At 35.6% G+C, this 14848-nt stretch overlaps 1 protein-coding gene across 1 annotated transcript; it reads left to right on the top strand.

Annotated features, from left to right (window-relative positions):
- Positions 1-171: 171 nt before the first annotated feature.
- GOLT1B (golgi transport 1B) lies at positions 172-13198 on the top strand. The gene is made up of 5 exons (XM_021690587.2): positions 172-308; positions 5774-5865; positions 7682-7860; positions 8778-8859; positions 10762-13198. The coding sequence occupies exons 1-5, from the start codon at positions 284-286 to the stop codon at positions 10798-10800; spliced, it is 417 nt and encodes a 138-aa protein (XP_021546262.1). The 5' UTR covers positions 172-283; the 3' UTR covers positions 10801-13198.
- Positions 13199-14848: the final 1650 nt, after the last annotated feature.

The raw sequence follows: 14848 nt of genomic DNA, 5'->3' as shown, positions 1-14848 counted from the left end.
CGGTTAAGTCTCCTCAACCAATTGCAAGTAACACCCTTCTCTAATTGGTGAAGGGGTGTGGCCACGATGTGCGTCACCGAACAAGACTACGGGTGACTGGTTGATATTGGGGGCTGGATTAGCCAATGGGAAGCGGTCTTGAAGCTGGGGTAGGGGCCGCTGCGTGTTTCCGGAAGACGTGGCGGCTCTCCCCTAGGCTGTTTCCCGGCTTCTTTTCTCCCGACTTTGCTTCACGCCCTGGGCGCCCCGAGGTGCTGTCGCCGCTGCCCTCACTACTGCAGCCATGATCTCCTTAACAGACACCCAGAGTAAGCACTCGCCCCGGGATCCCCACCTGGATCCTCGCACACTGTTGCTCGAGCTCATCTCGCCCGCCCCTCTGTCCCGGTCAATGAATGAAGCTACGCGTTGGGGGCGGCGGCCTGCGGGACTGAGCTAGGGATGCGGGGCGCGGAGGGCTGCCTTGAGGGGGCGGGAGCTGGATTTGCAGTGGCAGACCTGGATTGGGAAGAGGGTCAGTAGGATCTGGGGAGACGCCCGATCTGGGGAGGGGGAAGTCTTTGCTGAGTGTCTGTCTTGCGCCAGGGTCTCGCCGCTCCCACTCACAGTAAGAAGGGCGCTTTGTTCCTGCAGGTGGCCACAAGAGAAAGTTTGATGCGCGGTGCCCGTGGTTCACCCTTGGGGATGTTTGTGCACATGACAAACTTGGGGTCCTCTACAAGTTACTGGCCGGTTGTTTGGGAAGCGATATTTTAAGTGTCATCTATTACAGGTTTTGGGGTTTTTTTTGTTTTTTTGTTTTTTTAAATATGCTTACACTTAAATATTTTGAATATTTCGCCTTTTTGCCACCTCTGGAAATGACCTTCCAAAGATTCTTTGAAACTTCACTTTTCTACCACCTAATGTTTCCGCAGGAGTAAAAAGCCACCTTGTGTTCAGTTAAACGATTTCTTTCCTTAATATTGTATAATGTGCTTTGTGGCCTGTTTTATTATTTTAGCATCTCTTTCTGCCTACCACAGAGTTCTCCAGGCCTAGCTTATGTCTAAGGTTAGCATTGCTATCTGTTTCCTTTTCTCTTTCATTATAACACTCCTACTTTTTTTACCCTTTTTGTCAACCTTAATCATATTCGTATTTACATATCTGCCCAACCCTGTGGGTCTTATCTTTTAATGGTCATGATAGTCTTTTTGTCTCACTTTGCTTTATCCGCTATGATCTTCGTTTCTTATTCTGCTTCACTTTGATTTTCAAGATTTTAAGAACTAAACAGTCTATTAAAAATAGAATTTCATTTTAAATGCCCTATTTTAAAGTGGAGTCTTAAGGTTTGAAGTCATGGCTGGACTTGAACTTGACAGAACTTCTAAGGTCTTCTATATACACTACCACCCCAATCAGGCTCTTCTTCCTGTGGTTGGATGGGTCTGCACCTTGGAGCCACCTGCACTGGCCCAGGAAGGGTACCCATTTTGGTCTATTGGCCTGTTCTGATCAGAAGACACATAAAGTCCTTTTTTTTTTTTTTTAACTGTTATAATAGAAACTAGCAATTGTATAAAGGCATCTTCTTTCATTTTACCAAGTACCTTCATATAAATAATTACACTGAATTTTTATAAGAGCCCTATAAGGCAGGGAGAAGTATATCTCTTTTATAAATTAAAAGAGGCTCGAAAGAAACTCAATGTGTGGTTATAAAGAAAGTGACAGAAAGAAGGCTTGATCCCAGGTCTGCTGGCTCAGAAACTTTTGTGTTCACTGTACCCTACTAAGAAAACTGGATATAAATTTTATTTGAGATCTGTCTTAGAATGATGTAGTTCTTTCATAGCAAGAATAGATACAACAGTAGATAATTTATCCTACAGAATTATGCATTGATTTTTTTTTTTGAGAGATTGTGTAGGATATTCAGAGTCTCTTGTCTTTGTGATAGTGTTCTGTTCCTCTTGATTGAATCCCAAACTTAAAATTAGGTTGTCCAAGAAAATTAGAATTGTGTACCTAAATTGCTAGAATTTGTTTCTAATTCTACTAATTAGAGAAAGTACTTAATCTCTACACAGCTTTTCTAACTGTGAAGGATTATTACTTCTCCTTTCTATCTAAGTCTAATTATTACATAGATTAAAAATCTGAACTATTTATCCTTTGCATAGAGATTTTCTTCTATTGAAGACTTCTTATAGGGACAAGTGCCTGATTTACATTCTTCCAAAATGCAGAACAAGGGGATTGAGTTGGAATATGGGCAGAATAGGGATCATTCTCCTTCATTAAATTGATGAAGAAGATGAAATTATATTCTTCGTTGCTCATTTGCCAAATGTTTTAGGTAGGACAGTGGATTGGAACACAAAATGGTTAGTGAAACAAAAGCTCTTTGGATTTCAAATGGTGTTTGTGTGTGTGTTTAACTATAGAAATTGGCCATCATTCAAGTGATTTGCCAAGATTATTCTGGGATTCTGATTCTGGGAGAGGGTGACCAAGCACTGAACAGAATAAAAAAGCAATTCATGATTGTTTTAAGGGGTTCTGTAATAGCACTCTTCCCACCCCCCTCCATAAAAACACAAGATTTATTGAGGGGAACAGAGTAGGGTAGTTCCCATGCTGCCTCTAGATCTTTACTTCATTATGTCACATTGCCTGAAATCCTACCATGATGTTCAGTTGAGTTGTTCAACTTGGTTGATATTCCGTTGAGTTCTTTATTATGAAATTTTCTGTTTTTTAAAAGGTACAGTAGGAGAGAGAAAACTAATATTAAAATTTTCAACTAAGATATCAAAATGCTAATAGTGATTGCTATTGGATTAAGCATCTTTCCTTGTAAAATTTCCACAAAAAGTTTTTTTTTTTCATTTTAGACAAATTTTATTGAACTGCTTTTATCAGATTGTTCTTTGGAAAAAAAAAAAAAAAACCCACATACGTAGGCAAGAGGAATGCAGATTGGATAGTTGCACCAGAGAAAGATAAATTTATTTTACTGGGTATGATTCCGGTGGTGAGCGGGCAGCTCTGTGTAGGGCTTTATTAACCAGAGAGCTTATGAATGCTTAGGCACAGGGAAGATGGGAATTCGGGAGATGAGAAAGGACACAGTGAGGCCAGTGAGAGACTTTTGGCCCACTTAGGCCGGGAAATAGTTGGCAACATCATGCCAGTGCCAGTTCTGGCAAATATGTTACAGGCAACTGTCTCCTCCTAGGTTTACACTGGATGAAATAGTCCAAATGTTTTGGTGCCCATGTTACAGTTGTAAGTTGCGGAGTCCAAAAACTGAGTTTGAATTCTAGCCTGACTCCCCACAACCACCACTCTTCTTGCCCAACCGCCTGTGGGCCCCCCCTCCACCGCACACACATACATACATTTGCTGATTCTGTGAGCAAGGGTAAGTTACGAATCTCTTGAGTCTGTGAAATATTGGGCTGGTGCTACTTTTCACCTCACAGTTTGGTTAAACATTTCAGTGAATGTGAAACCATATCCAGATACTGTCTTTTTTCACTGCAGTCAATTTTTAATACTTCTACTAACACCTACTTAGTTGTTAGATGAGAAACTAACCCATTAAACTTGATGCTAACCCATTAAACTTGATCCTAAAGATACTTCCCCCAGAAGTTCAGTATGCTCCAGTGTCCTTGAGTTTCATTTAATCAAACATATTTAACCTGAAAAAAAAAAATCCTGTAGAAAGCAATATGATGTAGTAGTTAAGCACAGGGACTGAGTTCAAATGCTTAACCAGAAGTGTGACTCTAAGCAAAGTCGTTTCTCTAAACCTCAATTTCCTCCATCTCTAAAAGGATGTAATCACACCTAGCTTGCAGTAGTATGGGAAGGATTAAGTTATATAAGGTATGTAAAGCACCCCATAATGGATAATTCATGGCAAATTCTCAGTACATAGTAAGTGTACTTCCATATAATTTCCTTCTGATGAACAAACATCTCAAAATTTTGGGGGTGCCTGGGTGGCCAGTGCAACTCTTGATTTCAGCTCAGGTCATGATCTCAGGGTCATAAGATTGAGCCCTTCTTCCGCCTCCCCAGTCAGCACGGAGCCTGCTTGAGATTCTTTGCTCTCCCTCTCCCTCCGCCTCTCCACCCACCCGCGCTGTCTCTCTCTCTCGAATAAATAAAATCTTAAAAAAAACCTCAAAATTTTTATGTAATCATTAGGATAATTTATGAAAAGGTAGAAATTAGTCATATTCAAATCACTCAACTGCCAGTGACTAAATCCTAACTACTAAATAGTTATACAATGGAATTTTGCTTGTTCTTTTGTCCATACTTTCCTCTAGGAAATTATGTCTGACAGCTAAACAGTTATTTTGGTCAAGTCTCTTAAGGGATGAAAGTATTAGCCTCACATTTTCATAGGATTTTGTGTCTGTGGAATACACTAATGTATATTTATATGCCAGGACCTGAATTCTTTTAGACTAACTTTGGGGAAAAAGGTAGTTGGAATGGAAGGCAATAGTTAACTGTAAATTGAGGAGGTGGGAGATGTAGAAAAATATATGATAGAAGTTTTCAACTCATCAGAACATTTTACAAGGCTTAAAAATTTTTTTTAAGTAGCTGTGACCTAGGTTTTGGCTTTCTGGAGCCGAGGCCAAAAAGTTAAGTAACAGATCAGAAATCATTAATAGTGTATTTAGAATTGGGTTTCCAAAAATATGGTGGTTTCTGCTCTTGTTTCATTATTTCATGCAGATAGTATGTATCTGGGTAAAATAAGGATTGGTAAGTATTTCCTGAAAGCAAAACTAAAATAATCAAAGAGGTGACTTAGTGGCTTATGCTTTTAGCACTAACAGAAGTTAAGAATCCTCAGACTAAAAAGATAAGACCAAGAGAATGTAAAGGTAATAAAATTACGAGTTTTATATAAGGATGAACATAAACTTCAATGCTTACACTTCATTCACCACCGTACACTTGGTACCTAGAAGAGATGCTGGCATCTAGGAGTTGATCAACTGTTCTTTGTTTTTGAATGAAAAGAGTAAAACCCCAGCATATTAAAATATTAAGTAAAACTGTTCTTTGAAACTTTTGGAGAGCTGATATTAGGACTTAGACACTAAGTGTGTGAATGGATTCATGGTTTAGATAATTTATAGAAGATAAATTCATATCATCAAGAAGTTAAAAGTGATGACTAACCTCTTGAAAATTAACTTTTGAGGAGACAACATGATTCTCAAAATATTGCCCTTGTGAGAAGCAGTGTATCATCAAGTGAAGTATATTGTGCTGACCTATGGTAGCATTTCCACTGGGTTAAAGAAGGAATTAATTTAAGAGGAGAAAGAAGTAACTCTAGATGTTGTGCATATAAATAATAGTCCTAGGATATGAAAGGAGATAAATAGTAAAAGAAAACCCATATATTTATGTCTGATGCCAGAGGCGTTCTTGGGAGGGAAAAAATATATAATCAAAGGTTTAAAATCCTGATTATCTTCCTCTATCATGCATATGTTTATGAGAAGTGCTATCTCTCATATAAGGATTAGAGATTTCCATTTATATTTTAAATTTTGAAGTTATTTGCTGATGTTAGTTTAATTTATTATAGATCTTAATAAATGTCATAAAATTAATCTGCAGTGTTGGGGACCTATTTTCTTATATCAGCCAAAAGAAAAACTGAAAAATTTTCTTACTTAGTTTACCGGGATCTTAATGTAACTTTTATTTTTCTCTACCCTTAATTATATAACTTATATTGCAGAAATTGGAATGGGATTAACAGGATTTGGAGTGTTTTTCCTGTTCTTTGGAATGATTCTCTTTTTTGACAAAGCACTACTGGCTATTGGAAATGTAAGTTTTTCAACATATATTTTAACTAAATTCATAAGGAAACTTTAATTACAAATGAATTATTGCCTGCTTTTAAATCGGGGGGGAAATAATTCACTGTTACTCATGTAAAGATTCCTATTATCTTCTCTGTTTACATCAGAAATAAAACCTGTTTAGGCCTGGGTGGCTCAGTTGATTAAGCACCTGCCTTCCACTCAGGTCACGATATCAGGTTCCTGGGATCGAGCCCGCATCATCGGGGGCTCCCTGCTCAGTGGGAAGCCTGCTTCTCCCTCTCCCTCTGCTTCTCCTCCTGCTTGTGCTTGCTCTCTTTCTGTCATAGAAATAAAATCTTTTAAAAAAATTTAAAAAAAAACCCTGTTTAAGTAAAAGGTAAACACTTAAAGAGGTTTTTGAGTGACTACTCTGTTGAGTGTTTGATATGTAATACACAATAGATGAAATCAAGGCTGCCTTTAGATAGGAGTTCAAAATAGATGACTTGGTAGTCCCCATGTCTTGGTAAATTTATTAATATGTTTGACTTAAAACATATGACTTGAAACATTTGGTTCAATAGCATAAAATAAACAGATTTTTAAAAACCATTTAAACCTCTTAATATGCCTGTATATTAACAGTCAGCTTGCTGAGAAAGGTATATGTGTTGTTTATTTGGAATGTGTACTTTGTTGTCCATGTGTGAAGGTTGTGCAAGAGTTCTAGAAATAAATCATAACCCTTTTAAGAAGACAACAAAGTTACTGAATAATATTAAATATATTTGAAATGTATATTACCATAGAGCTTTTAATTGGAAATTAGAAAATATAAAGGTTAACAAAACTATTCAGAATTGGTATTTTTTTTTTAAAGATTTTATTTATTTATTTATTTATTTACTTGAGAGAGAGAGAGCACGTACGAGCAGGGCAGAGGGAGAGGGGCCAAGCAGACTCCCGGCTGAGCAGGGAGTCTGAGGATCCCAAGACTCTGGGATCATGACCTGAGCCAAAGGCAGATGCCCAACCCACCGAGCCACCCAGGCGCCCTCAAAATTGGTATTTTAATTAATAAATAAGTAGCATTGCTATCTGAGAATATGAAGCTTAACCATTAGGCTCAATCAATACTTGTGTGAAAAATTTTTCATTAAAGATAGTTACAAAGAAAGGCAAGATATTGGGAATAAAACCTGGGGGGAAAGCAAACTTTTAATCAATGACCATTTCTGGCTCACTATCTGGAAACATACAAAATATATGTATATTTGAGAACATATGGCTTTATTTTTATTTCTGCTGCCACCAGAGATTCTGGGATTAGTAAGACTAGAATCCTCTTCCTGGCTTTGCATGGTTTCTTCTATCAGCTTGGCCATGTCAGTATTTCTCCCACCCATAGGCACTCCTATAGCCTGTGGTGAAGTGTGCAGAACCAGGAGTACTTTCGGGTGACGTGTTTATGGGCAGCCTTCCTCTTTTGCCTGGCCCCTCCTCTGTTTAACTAAAGCTCTCTCCATCTTGCTTACCTGGGAGAACCACTGCATATGTGCATGCCCATTGGTAACATCTGATCTTTCTTTGGTTCTCTTTTTCTCCATTTAATCAAGATAGAAGAGGACTGAGAAGAGTGGAATCCAGCTCCAACTTTTGCATGCTTAGTCCACTCCTTGATTCTGCCTCTTGGCGTGCATCATAGTTTCCTTCAGCCAGTTGCCCCCACTAAGAGACAGATGTACTGCTTTTTATTATATTTAGCTTTGACCTTGCTTTTCAAATCTATGCAGTATGTTTAACTACTTTTTCTATCTCGCATTTTCTTTCTCTTCTAGGTTTTATTTGTGGCTGGCTTGGCTTTTGTCATTGGTTTAGAAAGAACATTCAGATTCTTCTTCCAAAAACATAAAATGAAAGCTACAGGATTTTTCCTGGGTGGAGTATTTGTAGTCCTTATTGGTTGGCCTTTGATAGGCATGATCTTTGAAATTTATGGATTCTTTCTCTTGTTCAGGTAAGGCAATTATTTTATTGTACTTTTTCTCTTTCAATAAACCAGTATGTCAAATAATTAACTGTTATAAAAACCCCGATATTTGCATCAGCATGAGTACAAACACCATAATTTTCTCAAGCGGATTTTTGTTTGCATTGAATCTTTTATTGAATCTCTTTAATTCAGTCAACTATAAAAATGTTTATTAAATATAGATGATTGCCAATAAGGTCATTATCTTATATTTTCAATGCAGTAGGTTTTATTGGGATTTTAAGGCACTGTCTTTCTATTTAAGGCACTTTGCATTTAAGGCACTTTGTCTGTTATTTTTAGCAACTAAACAGTGATACATACATACATATAGCATTTTAGTTCATAGAACCTGATACTGCATAGTTACTGCCACTTGATGACAATTCTTTTAGTACATACAGTCATTAGAAAATTTTGTACTGAACACACTATGGTAGATTTTGATCAGTCAATATTTTACAAATGCTAGTTACTAAGTGAATAAACAATAGTATTCTATGTGAGAATTCTATGTTATTTATTCAAAAAATGTATATCCTTTATCTTCTGTCTGCCAAACACTGTGTTGTTATTCACGGGAGACATAAAACTGAATTAAGTGTCAAATCTGCTTTAGAGAATCTCTCATTTCTGATATGGGAAGCAGACTATAAAGATACCAGCAGGATATAGTAGTAATGTGTTATAGATGTATAAGCACAATACAATAGGAGTATAATTAAGAAAGAGATCATATCCGGGGAGAGGTAAGAAACATTACCACTAAAGGTAACATTTGAAATTTAAAGTCTCTAAAACATTCAAAATTTTAAGTGGATCCTTTCTTTTTACCTGGTTAGCAGTTGATTTTGGTAATAAAGAATCTGTAAGTTCTGAGAACCTTTTTTCCTTCTTCCTAGGGGCTTCTTTCCTGTGGTCATTGGCTTTATTAGAAGAGTGCCAGTCCTTGGATACCTCTTGAATTTACCTGGAATTAGATCAGTAAGTTATCATGTATTAGAAATAAAATTTTTAAACCATCAAAATAATACTTTTTGATGTTCTTTACCTCTAGAAATACAAGTAATTGATACCTGATTAATTGATGTTTTTTATTATGATATAAATTATTACATCACCATAGATCATCGTTACCATGAATACCAGAGAAAATAATCATTGCTAACTGTAAAAAACCTGAAATTTTGTTTCATTATATCCATTTTTAATATTCTCGATTTTTTTTAAATGTAACTCAGATTGATATGCTATGCTACCTTTCTCTTTGAGAGTTCAAGACACTTTTCAATTAACTTTTATATGATTTCTAATTTTAGAAGCCATTATGTAAAAAGGACATCATTATATCTAATAATATTTTCTTTCTTAGACTGTATCACCAAATAGCATGCATTAAGACAATTAAATCAAGCGTGATTATACTGGAAGTCAGATGATAAAATTCTGTTCCCAGCTCTCTCCACAATTTGAATGATCTCATCAAATCTGTTCCTCCAACATGGGTGATCAACTTCCTAAAGTTGTTTACAGACATTTGTAGATGTTTATAGAGAGATAATCCATAGCATTTACTGGTTTCTCAGAGAGCTAAAGGATGGCTTACCCACTGAAGAATGGGTTTTGCTGTAAGACAAAATCTCATTTCCAACCTCAAGTCAGTTTTACACTCAGAATTTTACCACCTAGACAACCTAGATGTTTGAAGTTACCTTTGGAGAGAGAATGTTGTGCTTTCTTTCCACGTACATTTACCTTAAAATCCTAATGAGCCTATGGTACTTTCAAAGCAGCTTTTAGTTTTGGTATGCCATTCATCTATTTATAATAATATAAAATGTTGGAATGTGGGCTTATAGGGGGTTATGTTCAGATTTCATTTACATTAATCTCCAAACTCATACTGTAGTCAATGTTGTTTTTACTTAGAATGGCTTTTGAATTTATCGAAACTTCTAGTTATACAGTTGTGTAATCATTATTCACGTCCTTAATTTAAGGATTCTTCAGTATTTGCATAAGTGGACACCCAGTGCTGTAAATTGTTTCCTATGATTATTACTTCATTATAATAAATGGTTCAGTAAAAATGTGAGTAGTGAAATGAAAGGAAGGGTTAAATGATTGCTAGATTTTGATAGTATTATGACCACTTGGGTTATATAACTTTTAATATATCTCCACTAATGATTTTGTTTCAATATTTGCATCACCATCTGGAATGCTGAAGAAGGCCCGATTGCTTTACGTTTGGGGTAGACTAGCCAAAGTGAATAACAACTTTACATTAATGTGTGTGAAAATTTATATTCAGTACCTATAAATTTATGCTCGCCTCATTACATCTATTTTTAATGCCCATGCCACTTTCAGTCTGAAGTCCAGAATACACATTTAAAGTATTTTTAGTCAATAGCTGTTAATTACTGAACTTAATGGAGTTCAATCTGTTTGTTCAAAGACTACATAGGCCCAGAAGAGATCCTCAGTAATGGTCAGTTGAAATACCTTATTGGGTTCATTGATGCATGAATGGCTGACATTTCAGTTTTTTATTTATTTATTTATTTTTTTGTTAAGCTAGCAGTGTTAACTTCATTTTGTCCAATTGTTTTATTCATCGTGTTGCATTTCTCGTGTTGTACCCTTAAAGTCATATGCATAACATGTCATGCAAAAACAACCTTAGCAAAGAAAATTTTTTTATAGACATTTACGTGTTAGGAGATTGTTGTGAGTAGGACTGGATTAACCATTGTCAGTCACACCTTAAATTTCCACAAATCTTATAAAGCTGGGTTTTTAATCAACACTTAAAATGTTGATACAATGTTTTTATAAAGATCTGGGCTTTCTTCTAATTACCTGTTTTTCTTCTCCTTGCAGTTTGTAGATAAAGTTGGAGAAAGCAACAATATGGTATAACAACAAGTGAATTGAAGACTCATTTAAAATATTGTATTATTTATAAAATTCTTTGAAGAATATTCAGCACAAAATTAAATTACGTGAAATAGCTTGTAATGTTCTTTACAGAAGTTTAAAACGAATAGTCTACAAAGTACCAATAGCAGTTAACAAAGAGGCAATGAGAACAGGCTTCTAATCAAGTGATCTAAGAAGTCAGCAAGCAAACTAAAGGAGATGAATCTATGTTACAATACTTATTGAAACTCTTGAAGGCGATTTTTATTGTTTATCCACAACGTGCAAAACACAGCCATCCTTGGAGAACTGTGGGGCCTGTTTCTTTTCTTCTTATTTTGAAGGCGCAGGAGCACCCATAGGTCTTTGCTTTTTAGAAATATCCACTGGAATGGCAAAAGTATTTCCAGTTGCACTGTGTGTCTGAAAGTGATGCCTGAGTTAGATTGGATTATGTCATTTAATGTATTAAAACCAAGGAAAACCCAGTTTTGATGTATGAATCACTTTTTTTTTGTAAACATATGGTTAAAATAAAACATTTGTGGTTCTTCTGATTCTTAATATTTTAAAGCCGGATGAAAATCTGAACTAGATATTCACTGTCAGTTATGCAAAGGTCATTCTTTATAACTAAACACTCCGGAACTACTCATACTTCTTGAGAATCTGACCTAATTATCTGTATCCTTTGTTGTATGTAAGCATCTAACAAAAACCATGAAGTAGTCTGTTACATGCTTGTTTCATCGAATAGTCTTTTATTTAAGATACCAAACGATGCAAACCAAATGGATTTTTCCGTCATGGTGTAGTTTTTCTTTTTTCTTTTTTCTTTTTTTTAAATTTTAGTAGTGATTTTATCATTTTGCTTTTCACAAATTAAATAACTATTGATAATGTTTGAAATGTAACATGTTAAAAGGTTAAACTTACATTTGTTAAGGGCTTTTCATGAAAGCTGAGTTTTCCTTTATTTTTAGCTTTTTCCTAACATAAAAATGCATGATGAATGCTTCATAAGATCACTCTTCATCTTGAGTTCATGGAGAAAATATCTGAATTCACATGCTAAAGGTAGTTTACTGTAATTAAATGGGCTATAGTTTCTTAAAAACATGACACTAAAAAAATATGTTGTTTTTTTTCTACCATTGATGCTTGACTGACAGGAAGAAACAGGGGTCGTTTCTTCATTAGTAGTTTTCCAAGGTGGCAGCTTTTTTGGTAGAGGTAAGAATATATGTCAACAGCCATAGTACTATTTGTTTTACCACTGATGATTGCACTATTTACTTTTTTTTTTAACAGTTGCAAAGCTTTTTAATGCACAAAATCATAACTGAAATTTGTGATTTTTATTTACAAACATGTCTACAAAATATATCACAGCTTATGTTATTTTTAGTTAAATCTCAATGCACAGAGAACTCCCATCCTTGCTTGTCTAAAGAAGGAAAGACTTGGTATATAGTTTAATGGTTCAGTCTTGTGGATTATTGTCTTTTGGTACTGGCATTTGACTTATGACATAATCTGTGAAACTAGATGATATTGACAAACTGAGACTCCTACCTCAATAGTTCATGGAATAATAAGAGACCTAGTGTTGTGTCTAATGTTCTTCAAAAAAGTAATATCCTCATTTGGAGAGTGTCAAATATATACATATTTTGGGGATCGACTTATACAAGTTGCCCTGTAGGACTCTTATACATATTTTTGACTGATCCATATCATTTTCAGTGGCTAGATAATTCTATCTTTTTAGAACAAGAACTGTATCTGTTAATGTAAGGAACATCTGTATTATTTAACTCCTTTGTAGACATGAATTTCTATCAAAATGTTCTTTGCACTGTAACAGATCTCTTTTTCAAAATCTTACTGCAGAAGCGTTATTAGAAGTTGTGTAAAGGATTTGATAATCTCCCAGTCCTTAGTAAGATTGAGAGGCTGGAGCAGTTTTCAGTTTTCAAAGAGTCCACAGTTAATTTCAAATGTGAGTTTGGGACTGCTTGGCAGCATTGTATATTTCTTCTCAGAACCACTGATGAGGCTCTATTTTTAAACATATTAGTCTTCTGACAGAAAGCACTGTACATTATATTGTTTCTTTCCAAAATTAGCCTTCTGTCTTTGTGACAAAAATGTACTTTGATTATTGCTATAAAGATGGAGCAAAAGGTCTAATACTACTTAGCCTTAAGTGTACCTGGCATTGTTCAAATGTATTTTCTGTAACAGAAACATACTTGCAGTGTTTTTCTTTTCCCCTTATAAATTGTAATTTCTGGAATACTGCTGCTTTAAAAAGACTCACAGTCAGATTATATGATCTAACAATTGAATATTGTAAATACACTTGTCTTACCTCTCAATAAAAGGGTACTTTTTATTAATTGGTGGTTGTCTTAGCTTGGGCTGCTATAACAAAATTCTGTGGACTGGGCAGCTTAAACAGACACTTATTTCTCACAGTTGTGGATGTGGAGAAGTCCAAAAAGAAGGTGAGGGTAGATTCAGTTATTGGTGAGGACCCTCTTTGTGGCTTGCAGAACTGCCTTCTTGCTGCATCTTCATACGGCAGAGAGCACTTTAGTCTCTTCATCTTATAAGGACACCAATCCCATCATGCTTCCCCAAAACCCCACCTCCAAATACCCTCATATTGGTGGTTAGGGTTTCAACATATGAATTTGGGGAAGATACATATTCAGTCCTTAACCATGGTCAAATGTATCTTTATAATGAAATTCTAAAAATTAATTTAGCATTGCACAATAACTCACCTCTTTTTTTAAAATTAGCCTTATATGCAGTTTTCCTTTTTTTATAAAATGGTCATCACATTTTCCATTTCCAAATTGTTTAAATGTAATCATAAATAGAAATGGACTTCAGGTAAAAAAGTGGGCAGTGAATTTAGAAATAGTGGAGAAATATTTAAATTTTTTTTCTCAAAATGAAAAGAATTGGCTAACTGAACATAAAAAAATTAAAATTAATAATAATAATAATGAAAAGAATAATACAATAAGTATTTGTGACAGACAAAACCACTTCAGTGTTTTGATTATAAATTTTGGTAAGGCTAAAAATCACTGGCCATGTCTACCACTTAAAGTACCCCATAAGTATTTGTTGAATCCAATACTTGAACTGCAGGTCTTGACTATTGTCTGGTGAACCAGAAGTCTTAAGTCTTTTTTAATGGGTATCTTTCTAACCTTGTCCTCTGTGCTGAAAGTTTCCAACCTCTACCCTTCTGCTACCTGTACCCCATGTAGGAGGTAGGACACAGAAGTAGGATGCCCCAAATGGCACACTTTTCCACAACCTTACCTCTACTAGCTCTCAAGACCTAAACAAAAGTCCATGTCTGTCATATCTTTCTTGACCCACTGTAGCAAAACAGCTGGTCCATCCTTGTCCTCTCATAGAACTTTCCACTTGTTTGTATTATTTGATTACAGAAAAGAGATTCTCGAGGTTCAGTGCCTTAAGTAAAAGGAAGACAGTAGACGCTGACCAATGAATGGGGAGTTTTATTTTGGAGAGCAGGCCTTCTCTGTGCTGCTGAATCTGACTGGTAGCCCTTTGAGGAAATGACTTCTGTTTGTGAGACAGCCGGCCTATAGGGTAGACCGGCCCTGGTACTGAATAAAGCCAAAGTAGGAGAATGAACCAATGACATCATTCATATTATACCAAAATCCTCTATTCTGTCATCAAAGAAGTAATTTGGATCTTTTATTATCATAACAGCCATATTATCCAGGTAACTACCCAAGTTTCTATGTAAACACAATAATCACTAACCTTGTAAAATACAATTTAAACAGTGACCATTATTGTATAAATGGACCTGGGCATGATCCAGTCAACTGGAAGAATTCAGATAACGTCAGTGATACGGGCAAAATGGTCTCCATTGAATATGCCTTTAAAAAATGTTTATCTTAATTTGTCCAATGCCCATTGCCTGGTCATAATGTCAGCAGAACAAAATTCAATTGTTTTATCTGTCAAGTGCTTTCATCAAATA

Source organism: Neomonachus schauinslandi, chromosome 5 (assembly GCF_002201575.2).
Source record: "Neomonachus schauinslandi chromosome 5, ASM220157v2, whole genome shotgun sequence".
Lineage (NCBI taxonomy): Eukaryota > Metazoa > Chordata > Mammalia > Carnivora > Phocidae > Neomonachus > Neomonachus schauinslandi.
The sequence above is the reverse complement of the archived record's forward strand: the minus strand, read 5'-3'. Positions and strand labels throughout refer to the sequence as shown.

Excerpts from the sequence above, each read along its gene's own strand:
- GOLT1B (XM_021690587.2), top strand. The coding sequence starts at position 284 with ATGATCTCCTTAACAGACACCCAGA. Across the intron at positions 309-5,773 it reads CTCCTTAACAGACACCCAGA|AAATTGGAATGGGATTAACA; the intron begins GTAAGCACTCGC and ends CTTATATTGCAG. Across the intron at positions 8,860-10,761 it reads ATTTACCTGGAATTAGATCA|TTTGTAGATAAAGTTGGAGA; the intron begins GTAAGTTATCAT and ends TTCTCCTTGCAG.